The sequence below is a fragment of the Protopterus annectens genome, chromosome 15.part0 (genome assembly GCF_019279795.1).
Source record: "Protopterus annectens isolate FY-2018-M chromosome 15.part0, PAN1.0, whole genome shotgun sequence".
NCBI lineage: Eukaryota > Metazoa > Chordata > Ceratodontiformes > Protopteridae > Protopterus > Protopterus annectens.
This window is the reverse complement of record NC_056749.1, coordinates 50,424,813-50,444,976: the sequence shown is the minus strand read 5'-3', so window position 1 is coordinate 50,444,976 and position 20,164 is coordinate 50,424,813. Positions and strand designations below refer to the sequence as shown.

Here is a 20,164-nt window from a genome sequence, read left to right as displayed (position 1 = left end):
AGGGAAATGTAAAGACAAAAAAAGAAAAAAAATCATAGGCGATAAATAGGCTAATGGCCCCCCAGGGCTCTTACAAGCCTAGCCAAATTCAACCCATGCCCCGAGGGTGTCTGCTTCAAGCAGACACTGAAATCATCCCCTATTGTCCTGTCCAAGAGGGACACATGTGGAACCCCTTGGGTGAATTTCTCGTTACCCATCCAATCGTCTAAATTACACTTAAGTAGGGCCAACAGAAGGCTTTGTTTAACATAAATAGGAAGCTTGCTCCAAAGATGGGGCAACCTCTGTGAGACAAGTCTGTCTCTCCAGCAAGTTGTGTTGATGCCACATACCAGGTCAAGATCCTTTGAGCGAGTGACCCCTGTGCCATTTGACTTGCGAATGTGCAGCATTTGTATTAAAGCTGGGTCAGAGATTGCTCTATATGCAAGGCACAGATCACCTCTGAGCAGTCTGTATGACACAGAGTAAAGTGACAATAATTTCATCCTGTCCGCATAAGACAGATCTCGAACACCCTGCATTTTCTTTGTAAGGAACCTTTCTGATTTTTCCAGTTGCTGAAGGTGTTTGGAAAGAAACATACCAGTATTAGCATTGTACTCTTTTATTGGCCTGATGAGGAAAAGCACAGGAGGGTTATAACATCTTTTTTTCTGGAGGCAATGCCCTTACTTATGAGATGAGCAATATAAAATGCCCTTCTTACCACTCTGAGACATGGTGATCGAAGTTAAGGTTGCTGTAAACCTGTGTGCCCAGCTCTCTCATCATTGACTGTAACTGTGTGCTTAGGGTATTCGTATTGATGGGGTAGTTTGCAGGAACATTACCCTTGCTGGAGGCTATGATAATGCTTTCTTTTATATTAAGTTTAAGACCATGACTTTGGCACCAGTCATTAGTCTGCATAAGACCTTCTTGCAGGATGTTGACATCGCAAGGGGTTTCACTGATCACTCACTGTTTGCAGTCATCAGCATACTTTGTCAGCCACAGTCCTTTAGTGTTAGCCTGTACTTTGGAGTAGATTCTAAACAGTAGAGGTCCCAGAACTGATGCCTGTGGAACACCACTGGTTATGGGTCTGTTGGAGGAGGTGGTGTCCCCTATATTGACCATATGAATTCTATGAGGCAGTTTGCAACCCACCTGACAATATATGGATTGATACATCTGGGTGAGTTTATCAATGATTCCTGAATAGAGGGTTGTGTCAAGGCCTTGTCTAAGTCTAGGTAGGCCATATGCATATGTTTTCCCTGGTATAAGGCTTTGGTGATTGTCTTGAAGAAGTCCACCAAGTTTAACAGGCATGATCTCCCCTTGACAAAGCCCAAACTGGGTGGGGTTGAGAATTTGGAGATTTCTTGAGTCTTTGTTAATAAGGTCCATGATGATTCATTCCATGGCCTTGCAGATAAGCAGACCAGGCTAATGGGTCTATAGTTCCCGGGATCCATGAATGCACCCCCTTTGTGCAAAGGAATGATGGTAGTTGTTTTCCATTCCATTGGAATGAAGCCAGTGCTTAGGCTGTGAATCAAAAGCATGCTCAATGGTGATGTTAATTATTTTTTTAACCCATGCAGAACACACCCCAGGATGCTGTCTGGTCCCACAGAGGCTGTGTTATTGTACTTGGAGAAGGCATTTAAGACCTGCTCCTCATTGATACTAGGTGGGGGGCAGGTGTTAGTGATGTTTTGTGGTATATGTGGCAGGGACAGGGGACTGAAGCTTTCACTGAACCTATCAGCCAGCAGGTTTGCTATATCCAAACCAACAAACAAACAAACAAACCAAAAGGATAAAAACTAGTAACAAACTGAAAGCTGAAAAAAAGAAAGTAAACCACTTTTAATGCACAAAATAAGCACAGAATAAGCTTTCACAAACTAAGCGCTTGGGTAATGGTGAAAGTGCTTAGTTTGTGAAGGCTTATTCTGTGCTTATTTTGTGCATTAAAAGCAGTTTATTTTCTGTTTTTTTTTCAGCTTTCAGTTTGTTACTAGGTTTGCTATATCCACAGGTTCTATATATGTAGTACCATTAACTATGAGTTCAATGCAAATCCTGGCCTTACCTTTGAGGTTACGGATATAACTAAAGAATGCCTTGTGGTTATCCTTAAGTTTGTGATTCCCAACAATAAAATGTATTCTTTCTGCAGGGATATAAAATATTGAAGGATTCTCACTTAGCAGATATTTCATGCAGTACTATGTAGAATTAATACAGCTATTGAGGATATAGATGAATATATAGAAAATAATGCAAGATATGCTTACAGAAATGCAAAAGTCAGAGGGAGTATGGACATTTTAAAGTGACAGTATGTAAACCACTATTTAACAAATCTTTCTTAAATCATTCATTAACTAAAATAACCATACAATGGAAATATAAATAGTTCAAAAGCAGCAATATAATATACTCAAACATCAGAAGTAAAAATACAAATATTTATTAAAAGGAATTAAGCACTTTCATCCGCAAAGCATGACTTCATCAGAAATATAACTTACTCTTACACACTATGACCTTAGAGTACATTATATTTTATATGGCATGGGGTCCTTCCTATACAGAAGGACAAAGAGTTCTCACCCCCTTAATCAGAAGTTTTTAGATTAAACACAATTTGGTGAAAACAGATCAGTGAACTGTATTGATCAGGAAGACATTCATAACAGTGACTTCTTCAAATATCGAAGCACAAAAGGTCGACCACATAAGGCTGAAACATGAAGCATCGATGGCACTGCAAGCACTATCTATGCAATGGGATAAACTCCCCCATACTCCCACACCCTCTGATAATTATTTAAACCAAATCTTAGATGATACTACAGTGGTGAAAGTGAAAAAACAGTCCCTGTTGTACCACAGTCTCACACAACATGCTTACAGCTTTTTAGTACTCTGCTAAAAAAGGTGCTGGCTCATATTGTCAATGTTTCGAAGCTCAGCATTTTTTACACTGTCTTGCTAATGACAGAGGGTCAATATTTTACTTAAAGACTAAAAATTAAAAAAATAAAAATATAAAAAATATGTTTTTAAGAAGAATGCTTTTCATTGAGTCACTCTAAAAAGTAAAAATTAAGAAAAGAGTGAAAACTTTGCAAAAGAAAGACAGAAATCTGATTTCAGAAAAGCATTGGTCATTGGTTTTGCTGACTGTGGTGATGAGACACGAGAAGACGTATTACGAATCAACAAAATCAACCTCCAATGCTTTTCTGAAATCAGTCTGTCCTTCATACACTCCACACTTGGCCTGATTATTACAACCATACCAAACTCCATCAACAACATAAACATTCTGCTAAACATCACTAAGTAACCACTGCCCAATCACCTTTACAGTTGTCAACCATCCTATATAACTATCACCAGTATTAGCAGCCTTCAAAAAACAGACTAGCACCAATATAGTCAAACTCAGAACCTTTCTCTCACCCACAACTTGAACTTTAAACATGACCCAAAAACAGCAGCTGTAAGACAAAGTCCTCCCCCTTATCCACAGGCTTTGTAAGCCCACCAAAACTGAATGGATGTCCACTGACTCAAGCATATTTTAACTCAAAAAGGATGAAGCATATGAAGTATGGCAAAAATGGAAATGGACTCCCACAGCTGACATCCACACCTCCTTTATAGCCTTGCATAACCTAGCCTAGCACAAAACAAATCTCTAAACAGAAAAACAAATTACCTTCTTACATTCCTCCCAAATACTTTGGAAGAGAGGTTATCCTGCTTACAGGATGAAAACCTTCTCATGATATCCTGTTTGCAAACACCAATGAATGTGATGCACCAAAACATTCTCCAGAATATTTCCTTAAAGAATTTAGCAATCTCCCATCATTAAACTCTACACCTCCCACAGATAATGCATTAGCCATCCCATGACCATTCATCCTCCTGTTCACTTCAAATGCATATGCCCCAAAGATGTCTCTGTTCTACTTGAAAATATATCCTCTGACACCCCTCCTGGATCTGAGTTGATATAGCAATAAAGACAGTGTCTATTTCTTCCTCTCCCCTCATATGTAATATCTCTTTCACAAAATATCATTCCACAGATTTGGAAAACTGCTCTAATTAAATCCCTTCTAAAGCAGACTGACACAAAGGATACATCTCACTTCCATCTGCTATCCATCCGCCCAATTCTAGGCAAACTTCTTGAAAAGATAGCCCACCCCAATGCTCCCCTCTACATCCAGCAGCAGCACCTGCTCTCCTCCAAACAACAACGATTCTGGCCTGGAAGAAGTACTATAATGGCACTTTGGTCCTCAACTGATGACATCCTGATAAACGCTGATAGTGGCCTCCTTACAGCTGCCTTATTTACAGACCTGACAAAGGCATTTGACCTCACTGACCATAATCTTCTCCAAAACAAGATAATTGTAATTGGTATCAATCCAGATGCTGCTCCCTGGTTTAAACACTTCCTCACTGACAGACACTTCATAGTTAAACTTGAATCTTCCCAATCAGAATCTGCACCTGGTACCAAAGGGGTACCACAAGGATCCATGTGAACCCATTCCCCTTTTCTGTATTCATTACCAAGCTTCCTTGTGACTTCCCCATGTCCCACTAATGTTCTATGTTGATGACATGGTCATTTACCAGTCAGGTCACTCTTGCACCAACATTCAATGCCACCTCAGGTCAGACTTACTCATTTGTTGCCTCATAAACCCAAATGTACATATCAACTCCACCAAGACCAAAGCTATGCTTTTTGGAACGCCACAGAAAATTCACCAAGCATCTAATGCTGTAACTATCTTTGATCTATACAACAGTTCCATAGATGCAACCTTAACCTTCAAATGCAGAGAATTATGGCTTGATCAGTCACTCAGCTTCAATTTCACATAGACAAAGTGACAGCAAAAATAAACTCCCTTCTTTTCTGGGTGAAAAAGATATCCCCTCTTTGATTTCAACCAGCCACAGCAGCCATTAGCAAAGGTGTTTTCCTTTCATAACTTGAAAATGACCTCCCAATTTTTGCTTTTGTCTCCAAGAAAAACACTGCCACTCTCCAGACGAGTTCTAGTAGTATATTCTGTGTCATTACAAACTCACCTCTCTGTGAGCATTACTGTATCACCCTAGAAAAACCTAAATGGTTACCCACAGAACAAAGATCTAATCTACTTTTTTGGATCCCAACTCTACACGCTACTCCAACTCCACACATTTACTCCCCTTGCAGCAAGACTTCATGAAAAAACTCCTCACACAACCTGAGATACTACTCACAAGACACACTAACTCTCCTTACCCCTAAAGCCAAACTCTACAGCATTTTACATGCTCTGTCACACCAACTCTCATTACCCCAAGAAACAATCCCCACAGCACTGCACATGCTCTCTCACACACCAACTGTCATTACACCTAGAACCATACTCCACAGCACTGCACATGCTCTGCAACAACTCTCATTACCCACATAGAACCAAACTCCACAGCACTGCACATGCTCTGTCACAACTCTCATTACCTCTTGAACCAAACTCCACAGCACTGCACATGCTCTCTCACACCAACTGTCATTACACATAGAACCAAACCCCACAGCACTGCACATGCTCTGTCACACCAACTGCCATTACCCCTAGAACCAAACCCCACAGCACTGCACATGCTCTGTCATAACAACTCTCATTACCCACATAGAACCAATCTCCACAGCACTGCACATGCTATGTTATAGCAACTCTTATTACCCCTAGAACCAAACCTCACAGCACCACACATGCTGTGTCACACCAACTCTCATTACCCCTAGAACCAAACTAAACAGCACTGCACATGCTCTGTCACACCAACTCTCATTAACCATATAGAAACAAACTCCCCAGCAGAGCACATGCTCCATCACACCAACTCTCATTACCCATATAGAACCAAACTTCACAGCACTGCACATGCTCTGTCACACCAACTCTCATTACCTCTAGAATCAAACTCCACAGCACTGCACATGGTCTGTCACAATAACTCTCATTACCCACAAAGAACTAAACTCCACAGCACTGCAAATGCTCTGTCACAACAACTCTCATTACCTCTTGAACCAAACTCCACAGCACTGCACATGCTATGTTATAGCAACCCTAATTACCCCTAGAACCAAACACCACAGCCCTACAAATGCTACGTCACACCAACTTTCATTACCCGTAGAACCAAACTCCACAGTACTGCACATGTTCTCACACCAACTCTCATTACCCATATAGAAACAAACTCCAAAGCACTGCACATGCTCTGTCACACCAACTCTCATTACCACTAGAAATAAACTCCACAGCACTGCACATGCTCTGTCACAACTCTCATTACCCACATAGAACCAAACTCCACAGCACTGAACATGCTCTGTCACACCAACTCTCATTACCTCTAGAACCAAACTCCCCAGCATTGCACATGCTCTGTCACACCAACTGTCATTACACCTAGAACCAAACTCCACAGAACTGCATATGCTCTGTCACAATAACTCTCATTACCCACAAAGAACTAAACTCCACAGCACAGAAAATGCTCTGTCACAACAACTCTCATTACCTCTTGAACCAAACTCCACAGCACTGCACATGCTATGTTATAGCAACCCTCATTACCCCTAGAACCAAACCCCACAGCCCTACAAATGCTATGTCACACCAACTCTCATTACCCGTAGAACCAAACTCCACAGTACTGCACATGTTCTCACACCAACTCTCATTACCCATATAGAAACAAACTCCACAGCACTGCACATGCTCTGTTACACCAACTCTCATTACCACTAGAAATAAACTCCACAGCACTGCACATGCTCTGTCACAACTCTCATTACCCACATAGAACCAAACTCCACAGCACTGAACATGCTCTGTCACACCAACTCTCATTACCTCTAGAACCAAACTCCCCAGCATTGCACATGCTCTGTCACACCAACTCTCATTACCACTAGAAATAAACTCCACAGCACTGCACATGCTCTGTCACAACTCTCATTATCCACATAGAACCAAACTCCACAGCACTGCACATGCTCTGTCACACCAACTCTCATGACCCCTAGAACCAATCCCCACAGCACTGCACATGCTGTATCACACCAACTGTCATTACACCTAGAACCAAACTCCACAGAACTGCATATGCTCTGTCACACCAACTCTCATTACCCCTAGAACCAAATCCATAGCACTGCACATGCTCTGTCACACCAGCCCTCATTACCCCAAGAACCAAACCCCACAGCACTGAACATGCTCTGCCACACCAACTCTCATTACCTCTAGAATTGAACTCCACAGCATTGAACATGCTTTGCCACACCAATTCTCATCAGCCCTAGAACCAAACTCCACAGCACTGCAAATGCTATGTTATAGCAACTCTCATTAACCCTAGAACCAAACCCCACGGCACCACACATGCTGTGTCACACCAACTCTCATTAACCCTAGAACCAAACTCCACAGCACTGCATATGCTCTGTCACACCAAGTCTCATTACCCCTATAGAACCAAACTCCACAGCACTGCACATGCTCTGTCACACCAACCCTCATTACCCCAAGAACCAAACCCCACAGCACTGAACATGCTCTGCCACACCAACTCTCATTACCACTAGAAATAAACTCCACAGCACTGACCATGCTCTGTCACAACGCTCATTACCCACATAGAACCAAACTCCACAGCACTGCAAATGCTCTGTCACACCAACTCTCATTACCTCAAGAACCAAACTCCACAGCACTGCACGTGCTCTGTCACAATAACTCTCATTACCCCTAGAACCAAACTCCACAGCACTGCACATGTTATGTTATAACAACTCTTCATTACCCCATAGAATTAAACCCCACAGCACTACACATGCTGTGTAACACCAACTCTCATTACCCCTAGAACTAAACTCCACACCACAGCACTGCACATGCTCTGTCACAACAACTCTCATTACCCATATAGAACCAAACTCCACAGCACTGCACATGCTCTGTCACACCAACTTTCATTAAGTCTAGAACCAAACTCCACAGCACTGCACATGCTCTGTCACAACAACTCTCATTACCCACATAGAACCAAACTCTAAAGCACTGCACATGCTATGTTATAGCACCTCTCATTACCCCTAGAACCAAACCCCACAGCACTACAAATGCTGCATTTCACCAACTCCCATTACCCCTAGAACTAAACTCCACAGCACTGCACATGCTGTGTCACACCAACTTTCATTAAGTCTAGAACCAAACTACACAGCACTGCACATGCTCTGTCACACCAACTCTCATTCCCGCTAGAACCAAACTCCACAGCACTGCATATGCTCTGTCATACCAACTCTCATTACCCCTAGATCTTAACTCCACAGCACTGCACATGCTCTGTCACACCAACTCTCTTTACCCATATAGAACCAAACTCCACAGCACTGCACATGCTCTGTCACACCAACTCTCATTACCTCTAGAACCAAACTCCATGGCACTGCACATGCTCTGTAACAACTACTCTCATTACCCATGTAGAACCAAACTCCACAGCACTGCACATGCTCTGTCACACCGAATTTCATTACCTCTAGAGCCAAACTCCACAGCACTACACATGCTCTGTTATAACAACTCTCATTACCCCTAAAACCAAACCCCACAGCACTACACATGCTGTGTCACACCAACTCTCATTACCCCTAGAACCAAGCTCCACATCACTGTACATGCTTTCTGCTTTCAGGTACCTACTCTTTGGCAATCTCTCCCCATCGACATTAAGTAAATCAGCACTTATTTCAAATTCAGAATGCAACTCCTTCATCCAAAAAAAATACTCCTGCTTCAACATGGGACATATCACCTAACCTATCCCCTTTCTGAGTCTCTTCTCTCTCAAGATTCACTGAAAATTAACCCACTTTAAAAACTAATGTATGTATTGTAGATTACACTCTGCTGGTTCTCTAGAATGCATAACATTTTTTTCTATGTAATTAGTCTGAGCTATTCTAGTATTGCTTACATTTCTATATTTTTGTTTGTGAAATGTTTTGCTTTTCACCTAGGCTGAGCCTGAAATTGGTCAATATTGACCAGTGCACTACCCCGGTCAACAAATATAAATAAAATTATTTAAAATAAAAGGCTAAGAAGTTAGCTCCCTCTTTTATCCAGTTAACCATAAAGGATAATATGTTCAAATACTTTTTTCTTTTGGGTCTTATCTGCAAGAGTGTTAAAGCTTTCTACAACGTTTATACTTGTTAACATCTTACTAATACAGCAAATTAAAGCTCTTTTGTTGTTGTTATGCAGGAAACCGGAAGAACTCAAAGATTTGGCTCCTGGTACAAACCCTCCATTTCTACTATTTAACAAAGATTTGAAAACAGATTTTATAAAAATTGAAGAGTTTCTGGAGCAAACACTTGCACCACCAAGGTAGGAAATCCTGTCTCAAACATGCATACTGCAATGCTGGAAATGTTTTTTTACTATTAAAAAATAATTCTACTACAAAAGGAGAATCCAATTGTAAGCAAGTCCTCTCACTACCAAAATAAAAAGACAAGATAGTGTATTCTTTCAATTTAAAAGATATTTACATTTCCAATGTATTTGTGAAAGGAAACTGTAGCAGAGAAGTACGGTATAAAGAAACCTAAAAATTAATTTTAGCATAAATATAAATATAAAAAAGTGAGAAATCACAGGTTCAATCAAAATGTATTACTGATTGACAGTTATGCTATGGAAAAAACACAGTTTTTGTTCATTTTACTTAAGAAAATCACACCCATCTCTGAGGGCTGTGACCAATAAAACAAGTACAGATCATTGTTGTGTTTGTGAAGAGATGTTGGAGGTTCTTCTTGTTTATGGTTGTAATCATTATGACTTTTTCCTGGTAATGAAGGACTTTGTTATCCTGAATTTCAGGCAGGCTTTATGATGTTAAACCAGACATTTAAATGAAAATAGCAGAATGCACATCAAACTGTGTAGAGGTTTTTACTAAAAAGGTGTCTCAGAAATCACATTGGTTTATAGGTTGCATAAAATCACAACAGTCTGTTTAGTCATTTTACAAAATAATATCTGCTTGTTTGAACCATGCTGAACTGAGGTGGGCTACCAGCCACAACTCTGAGCTGAGATTCCAGATGACTAGAGGCTTCTAAGCATCCCCAAAAAAATAAGTTGCCTGTTTTTTTATTTTTATTTATTTTATTTTTTTTTGCTTGATTATGCTATTTACTGCACTTTTTTATTATGTTCTGCTCATTTAACACTGTGTTTTAATATTGTAAACTAAACTGCACCATTTGTACTGCATTTATCTGCTTTACTATGCCTAGTAAATTGCACTTTCTTGCTGTTTTCACTGTTTGCAAAGCTTTTGTCTTGCTATTTTCACTGTTTGCAAAGCATCTGTTCTGTTTGTTGTTTTCCTGCCAATCAGTGTTTTAAATAACTGATTTGTTTGCTGTTTAAAACATTCTTTAGTGTCTCCTTGCTGCTTTTCTGCTGTTTAAAACTTTTTTTAGTGTTTCCCACCTGAATTAGTGTAGCTAGTAACTGTAGCATAGTCCAGATACAGGTTTGTTGCATCTAGGTCTGTTTGTAGTGGCTGTTATATACTGACCACATTTTCCAAGCCAGCTTTGATTGGAAGGGGCTCTTCTGCACCCTTGTGAGAGACGTGGGCTGATTGGAACCTGTCTGGTGAAGGGTGGTTGATCTAGGGCTTGTTATAGGAATCATCATTGGGTCTTTTGATTTTTTTTTAAGTTTTTTTTTTTAATTTTTAGCTTCTGCTATTTAAGCCCTACATTTGAACAGGTTTCTGCTTGTTTGCACATTGAGCAGTCCAGCGAACTGCCATGCAATTGTACGCCATAGCCGGACCGATAATTTTGACAATTTTTCCCTTAGATACAGCTATAGTACAGTAGTGTAGTCTTCATCATTACTACATTTCAGGTCTAAGAAGTATTGCTAGTGAATTGTGACATATTAAGCCACTAGCCAAAAACCCCACCAGAAATGTACATCTGCAGAGCACCTCTTAGATCAGTTCTGAAAGCACCCCCTTTGTGATAACATTCTTCAAACCTAGCATTATGGACAGGTGGGATACCCCTGTTTCTCTTGCCAGCCTTGTTGGCATGGGTCTCTGGAGGCTCATGTACACTGACAACCCTCTACTAATAACTCACTCTCTAACAGAGTACAAGAGATGTATCTACACCAAGAGCCTTGAACCCTGCTCTCTAGCACTCAAAACCATAACACTGAAGGGGTTGTCAACTCACCCAGTACTACTCATACACACAGTATGCATCAAACACAAAAATCAACATATGTGGAGGTTCTCTCTAAAATCTTACCAAAAAACTGGAGACCTCCAAAACACATGACTGTCACAGCTAACACAGTTCCCACAGTACCCAACTCACATAGCAACATTGGTGTCTCATAGGATTGCCACCTTTTCAAATGCCCAAAGTGGGACAATTGTGGTACAAACTTCAGATTTTGCAGGCCAAAACATACCCACAGCCAGTACAAGGGACATAACTTCACTTTTTTGCCTAAATAAAAGCTTATTCTTGTAGCATTTTAGTTGCTTATTCCGTTTCTTATAATATTTAGGTGTTTCAGATACAGAATAACTGTTTTATGCAACTATCACATAAAATATAGGAAATACTTTTGCCCTAATATTTCAGGACATTTGCTATTTTTACAATTTTTTTTCAGAACACAACTGCCCAAAAAGGGACTGTCCCTCGCAAAGTGGGACAGGTGTTAACCCTAGTGTCTCACCTACCAAACCCTTAAGGCGTAACACTCAAAAAAATGTTCTTGTCATTAGAGACTCCATAGTGAGACACGGGGATGTCACACTCACCAGGTTAGATAAGGAGAAAGTCACAGTCAGCTGCCTATCAGGTGCCAGAATTTGTCAGATCACGCATGTGCTCAGGTCTCTCAGCAACAAGTACCATTATGACTCTGTCATAGCTCATGTTAGTGAATGACCTGAGATGTACCTCACTGGACTATATGAATAGAGACATGATTGACCTCTCTGAGTATGTGTCCCAGGCAGCCATGTCCCTAGCCTTCAGCAGCATGTTAACCTCACCTAGAATGATTCCACAATATAAACAAAAAATTATCTTTTTCAATAATTGGCTTAGTTTTTGGTGTCATTCAAAGGGGATCCAGTTTCCATCAGCCTGGAATGACATGGTTGACAAACCTCACTGCTTTGCCAGAGACTTTTGCATCTGGCACCACTAGGCTTTCATCAGCTGGCAAAGGCTCTTGCCTCCCCCATAGTACCTTGTTTAGGAAAGGTCTCAAAAACAAAATTGCTGACATGAAAATTGCCAGTCATAACAAAATAAGGGTCATGCTGCTAAACGCTAGGCGCTTAAACCAAAAACTGCACATCCTGCAAGCAGTCTTACCACTTGAGGTTGTAGATGTCTGTACACTCACAGAAACCTGGATGTTCTCCTTGTTTCACTGTTGCAGTCATCACATTTTGGTTATCTTCTTGCAGTAGCCCTCTGTTGGCCTGATTATCAAAGTCTTGGGTCCTGCGTCAGTTGCTGTCTCATCTTCCATGACGTCAGGTAGTCAGGGGTATAAAGCATGCAGCCGATAACATTACATCAGTCTTTCTTGCCATGCAGTGCCCAAAGCAGAAGCAATTCGCTAGTGCCGGTTGGCCGACTCCTGAAATTTTCATTTTTGAGTTTCAGAACCGAAGTCTTCAACTAAAGCTAAGTACCTGTTGGGGAATCTTTTTCTTGCTCTAAACTGATGTCAGTAAAAATCAATAATTGTATTTCTTGTGGAAAGCAAATACCTCATAAAGATTTTCATTCATACTGTATTCCTTGCCTAGGCCCTGACCACGACGTTCCTCGGTATATTTTTGCTTCTAAATATTTTGGTACTGGTTCAATTATCCATATATGTCTTTGGTAAGCCACCTGACTACCGACATTCCGAAAAAATGCAAAAATAAAGACAGAGACAGGCTGCCTAGGTCCAAAGCTGCTGACAATGCTTCTCCTAAGCTAGTCGCCAGTTTGCCGGTACTCAGTGAGGCACTTTCGCAGCCCCTGATACCTGCTACTTCAGATTTGCAGGCCTCTACTGAGACCCATTCAGAGTCTGGTATGCTGCGAGATGCTTCAACTGTGGAACCTGCAGATATCTCTCCCTTGGGTGGGTCCGGAGCCGCTGTGCAGGCACTGGCTTCTGATGGTGTATTCAGGCCTACTGACTTGCATATTAAACCAACGTCATCTTCTTCTTCAAGGCCTAAAACTCAAACCATGCCTAGAAAACTGACGCCCAGACTGCATGGTCAGGCCTCTATGCCTAAAAAACAAATGATAAGAATGGCTGAAGACCTTATTACTTTAATCAGGGGAAGCCAACCTTCCCCCTCTAAGAAACCTAGGACTGAATTTGCTTATGATGCTTCCGACCAGGATTCTGAAATTTCTGTCTCCTCTGATGACCAGGATTTACCCTTATCTACCTATGAGAATTCTGATGCAGAGGACTGTATTCCCTCTGCTTCTCCCCCAGAGGATTTCTCTTTTGGTGAAACCTTGCATACTCTTAGGGAGCATTTTCACTGGAAATGCCAGGATTACTCTGATTCTAAAAAGAGGCTTAGAGATTTCTTACTCCTGCCCCAACACAGGCCTTTACCTATCCCTCCTGTGCTGGACATTGTTGACGATGCCTTCTCGGAATCTAGCTTGGCCTCTGACTCTTTACCTCATGCTCCCAGAAAACCTGATAGATATTACAGGGTTCCTGATTCTCACAAGTTCATTTTTAAAAATCTTACTGCAGATCCTGAGACCATTTCACAGGGACCCAAGGGCATTAAGGCTACTATTGCCAAAAATCCCACCCTCTCTCCCCTCTGATAGAGATTCAAGGGCCCTGGATAGATGGAGTAAGAAGGTATACACTTCTGCAACCTTGGCCATTAGGGCCTTAAACTGCCAGTTTCATATGTTAAAGTGTCAGCAGCATATTATTGGATTGCTTAAACAGAAAATTATGTTGATTCCTGACTGTGCTGAAAATAAGGATTTACAGGATTTAATGCATTCTGCTGAACAAGTTGGTAAATATACTTTGCAATGTGGTTTTGATTCACTAGAGGCATCTTGCAGGGTTGCTGTCACCGGGTCTGTACTTAGAAGGCATGCTTGGCTTAAAGAGCAATCTTTCCAGATCATGTTAAAACTAAATTGCTGGATGTCCCCTTAAATCAGGACCGCCTGTTTGGCAACAAAGCAGAAGAAGTTCTTAAAAAGATGGAGGAAAAAGCTAAATCTATGCAAACTGTTAAAGATTTCTTACAACTGCAGCCTCCAAGATTTAGTAGGCATTGGCCTTCAAAAAACTGGTCCTTTCCTGCCTCTTCCAGGCCTTCTCAGTTCAAACCCAGAACCAGCAGAACACCCAGGCTTCAGTCCCAGGGTGCGCACAGGCCTAAGCAGCGAGGGGCTCCCACTTCCAAATCAGGGAGTAGTAAGCCTCCCCCTGTGGTAAGCTGTCTCAATGACTTAACTTTAAAACTCCCAAGCACTTCTCAACTGACTGCTCCTTTCAGGGGAAAGATTGCTCTGCAAGCAAAAAACTGGGACCTCATTACCCAGGACAAATGGATTTTAAAGGGTCTATATCAGTTGAACGAAAGCTCTAGTATGCGAATACGAATACGTTGAACCGTATTGCGTGAAGTACGTAAACCTCGAACATCCAAAACCGCAAATTCCGAAAAGTCAATTTGTTTTGGTTAGCCTGTCTGCGGTATAGCTCCGCAAGGTAAGTGTGTGATACATAGGACTTTAGGGTTAGGATTTGGGTTAAGGTAAGTGCATAGATAGGTAATGTATGTAAGATTTAGTGTAGTGTTAGATGTAGGGTTTTTTTAAATATATGCATGTGTGTTATTTATTTTGTTTGGGTGTATGTCTGTAGGGAAAGTGTGCGGTAGTTACGGACCTTAGGGTTAGGGAGGGGTTAAGGATATAAGGATAGTGTGTATGTGGGGTTTAGTGTAGTGTTGGATGTAGGGTTTTGTTAAATGTATGTATGCGGATTATTTATTTTGTTTGGGTGTATGTCTGTAGGGTTTGGTTAGTGTATGTATGTGGTTTATTTATTTTGTTTGGGTAGGTACTAAGTAGTGGGTGGTGAGGTTGGCCATCTATGATAGTTCGATATTTTATTTTTTGCGATTTAGTGCGTTCGGGATTTTCATGGTTCAAGGTATAGAGGTCGATGTTTAGGTATTCGTGTAAAGGGGTTTTCGCTCAACTGATATAGACCCGATTTTAAATATAGTTTCCCAAGGATACAGATTTCACTTCCACACATTACCAACCCCAAACGGTTGGCCAGATCTACCCCCATATCAGTTGTCAGAGGCTCAAAAGCAAGTACTCTCTCTCTTAAAATTAAAGGCTATTCAGACTGTACCAGAAGAAGAAAAGGGATAAGGTTTCTACTCAAGACTTTTCCTGGTACCCAGAAAAGACAACTCATGGTGTCCTATCCTGGACCTTTCTATCCTAAATAACTTTTTGGTGATTCCAAAATTCAAGATGCTAACTCTTCACCAGTTGCTTTCCATGATAGGCAAAGATGCCTGGTTGGCAACACTCGATTTAAAGGAAGCCTACCTGCACATCCCAATCAGGGAATCTTGCAGAAGATACCTACGCTTCAAAGCAGACTGCATGCACTATCAGTTCTCTGCACTGCCCTTTGGCTTATCTACTGTGCCCGGTATTCACAAAGTGCCTAGCTCCGGTCATTGCATTTTGCAGGCAAGGAAATATTCAAATATACCCATACCTGGACGATTGTCTAATTCAGGCAGAAAGCCAGGACATACTTTTAAATCATCTGGCATTTGTACAAAAGTTGTTAACTTGTCTGGGTTACACCATAAACAAAAAGAAATCACATTTGGTACCCTGTCAGCAAATTACATTCCTGGGAGCAAGCTTGAACACAACTTCCCAGATGGCTTTCCTCACGCCAGAGAAACAAATTCATTTGACAACTTACTTCAAACTAATGGCCATAAAAACCCTGCTATCTGCAAGGCAAATACTGCAAGCCTTGGGGTTCATGTCCTCCTGCATCCTACTAATTCCATATGCAAAACTGCATATGAGGAAACTACAGTGGTATCTAAAAAGCCTATGGTGTCAACATTATCATGATCTAGAAACAATGATTCCTATCATTCCTTGCCTGCAGTTAGAGTTCCTTTGGTGGGCAGAGGCCTGCCAACAAAACAAAGGACTACCATTCACTCTATCCCTGCCGCCCAAACCCTAACAACAGATGCATCAGACTATGCATGGGGGGCTCACCTGGCAAGGAAGTGCATTCAGGGCAAATGGAACCCAAGTCAAATGTACCTGCATATCAATCAGAAAAAAATGCTAGCTGTATAGAATGCTCTGACAGCCTTCAAGGAACACATTCTTCCAGGACAATTAATGGTAAAGACAGAGAACACCACTGTTATGTGGTACATAAACAAGCAGGGGGTACCCATTCATACCCCCTCTGCAGACTAGCCATGGCTCTGTGGAACACAGCCTTGAGCTACCAAGTGCATATACAGGCTCAATTCCTACCAGGAAACTAAATGCATTGGCAGATGAACTAAGCAGAAATCTAATGGACCCACACGAGTAGAAACTGGAACCAAAGACTTTCAACATGTTGATAAACAAATGGAGGACCCCAGATATAGACCTCTTTGCCACCCCCCAGAACTACCAATTGGACAAATTCTGCACAAGGACTCCCCACAAACAAGCTTGGAAAGTAGATGCCCTGTCCTTCACCTGGAAAAATCTATCAGTTTATGCCTTTCCTCCTCTGCCTCTCCTCTCCAAAGTACTACTAAAGATCAAACAGGACAAACCAAGGATGATACTGATTGCACCAGATTGGGCATGCCAACACTGGTACCCCCTCTTGCACAGCGTGTCACTGCTGGCTCCATGACACCTACCTCAGACCCCTACCCTCCTGTCACAGCAGGAGAGCCAGATTCTGCACCCTCAGCTTCAAACACTGAACCTGGCAGCCTGGCTAATTACCTAATCTCTCCATTACCATCCCTCAGTAAACAAGTGTTGGATGTCATTTTGGAGGCAAGAAGGCCTAGTACTAGAAAATCTTATACTGAAAAACGGAAAAGATTCTGTGACTGGAACCAAACTCAAGGGATGGACACAGCTGCGCCCAATTTACCTCAGATTTTCCAATACCTAACTGAGATGCTTCACAAGGGCCTTTCTTTTTCCTCCATCAAAATTCATGCCTCAGCCATTTTAGCTCATTACAGCACAAAACCACCCCTCTTCTCTCATCCACTGCTCAATCAGTTCCTCAGAGGGGCCAAAAACTTAAGACCTCCCAAGAGAGCCCCAACTCCAGCCTGGGACCTTAACTTTGTATTGGAAAAACTCACTCTTCCTCCTTTCGAGCCAGCTGCAAGTGCAGAGTTAAAATTCCTTTCTTGGAAAACAGCCTTTCTTTTAGCAATCTCTTCAGCAAGAAGAGTATCAGAATTACAGGCCATTTTGGCAGTGGAGCTTTTCATCCTCTTTCATGTGGACAGGGTGTCCCTCAGGACCAATCCCTCCTTTTTGCCCAAGGTAGTATCCAGTATGGCTCTTAATCAGTCCATTCATTTGCCAACCTTCCTTTCTAATCCACAGAACAAAGGGGAATGGATACTGCACTCCTTAGATGTGCACAAACAACTTATATTTTACTTGGACAGGACTAAACCTAAAAGGAAATCTGAACAAATGCTGGTGGCATTTGCTGCAGGGGCAGAGGGGAAGGCTATTTCAAAGCAAACCATTTCTAAATGGATAGGCCATTGCATCCATTTCTGCTATAAGGAAAACCTATCCCACAGGGGATTAGACATTCAACCAGGGTTATCTACCTCTACAGCCTTCCTCAGAGGTGTCCCTACCAGGGACATCCTAGAATCTGCTACCTGGAGTTCTGCACATACTTTCACCAAGCATTACAAATTTTCTCTAAATCCAGAGCTGGCTTTGCCACTACAGTCTTGCAGGGCCTTATAGCTCACCCTAATGTGATCTAAAGTCCTCCTCCCATCCTTAGCTTTGGGAATCTACCCAAATGTGATGACTGCAACAGTGAAACATGAAGAATATAGTACAGTTGTGTACACTTACCATAAATGTAGATGTTTGAGTGTATTCACTGTTGCAGTGCTGGTTACCCTCCCTCCAGCCCCCTGACTTCTTTTGGCTATACCTCTATTATCCTTTACCATGCTTAAAAGCTTTTTGGTGCATTTGCTTTTTTGTTGAAGGTATAACCTTATATATATATATATATATATATATATATATATATATATATATATATTTAATTGCTTCCCATTGGGGGAGGGGCACCTGACATCTGTGGCAAGAAAAACTGATGTAATGGCATTGGCTGCATGCTTTATACCCCTGACTGCCTGACATCACAGAAGATGAGACAGCAACTGACGCAGGACCCAAGACTTTGATAATCAGGCAGACTGAGGGCTACTGCAAGCAGATAACCCAAATGTGATGACTGCAACAGTGAATACACTTGAACATATACATTTATGGTAAGTGTACACAACTGTACTTTCAAGCTTTGACAAAAGGAGATACTGTCAGCACAGCTAGCTGGAATTTTGTAAATAATTATATGTCATTTGTGAATATCAACATGATTTATATAAGATGCTTGTGTTACAAATGTATTAGAGCTGTATGTCTTGTATATATCAAACTAGGTTTGTACAGATGTGTGTGTAGAAAAGATATTTTATAAAGTACTGAGCTTAAAGATGTGTCCACAGTGTACCATATTGGAAAATAACAGAAATGTACATGCACTACTGTAACTGTGTAAATGTATATATTTTAATAGTGGAAACTTGGATACAGGAGGTTAACCTCAGTCTAGTAAATTTCAGAAACATAGCTGAAATTAAATCACTTTATGGGACAAGGAGAAAAAATGTCTAAAACTAAGGAACTTTCAGTATTGTCTTGGAAGTGTTTTATTGTTTTATGACTTCCAGCATCTATCAAAGATCTGAAGAAAAACCCTTGTCTATGTATTTTCACAGGTAGATGCTAAATACTGCTAGATTCCAGCAGTGGGGGGTTTATCTGGGATAGTCAGATGACGAGAAATTATGTCATTCTGCAAGCTATCCCAGCAGTAATATTTGAGATATTAATTTGAGAGGTCTCTGTGAGAGGCACAGCAGTCTATATTCTGTCTTTGACCTGACAACATCAGCTAGAAGATCCATTCACCACATCTGCCTTGCTCTGTAAGTAAGTTAACTAGGGTATAGTAATTCTGTTAGATATCGTCAGGAATATACTGAAGCATAGTTTAGATGTTTTTCTTCATTTATTTGAGACTGTCCTGCAATGTTGTTTTAAATATTTCCTGTGATTTTGAACTCTGATGTCACTGTAAATATATATTTAGTATTATCTTGTTCTTTTATTATTCATTATTAAGTATATTTAAACCTTTCATTGTGGTTGATCTGTGTAGAGATATTTAAGTTCTGAGAGTACTTGCATATTTATTTGGTGACACTGTGTAGGCCACTCCTAATAGCCTTGCTCTTGGTCAAGCTACCCCTTGGTATTAATAGTAATATTACATGGTAAAATTGGGCACCCTTTGTTAAGGTCCTTAAAGTAGCTGATAAGGGGTTCTGGTGGCAGTGATAACTACCTTATAGTCTGGGCAGAAGGGGGCATAGCTAGTAAACCTGTGCCAGCCTTTCCCAGGTGTGAGTGTGTGTAAAACAAATCTCCAAAAGTGTGTGTGTGTCAGCTACTTGGGCAGGGACATGAAACACTAGTTGGACAGAGAGAATATTGGAGGACTTGGCTTGGAACCCTGGCTAAGGACTCAACTCTATAGCTGTGTCAGTGGGGAGTCTTACTGAGGATCTGGAGAAA

General features: G+C 41.2%; 1 protein-coding gene across 1 annotated transcript in view; it reads left to right on the top strand.

Annotated features, from left to right (window-relative positions):
* Positions 1–20,164, top strand: part of CLIC2 (chloride intracellular channel 2) — a 645,649-nt gene that overhangs the window by 435,466 nt on the left and 190,019 nt on the right. The window contains exon 3 of the mRNA XM_044057634.1: positions 9,384–9,509. Within this exon, the coding sequence (XP_043913569.1) occupies positions 9,384–9,509 (126 nt within the window). The remainder of the gene's footprint in view (positions 1–9,383; positions 9,510–20,164) is intronic.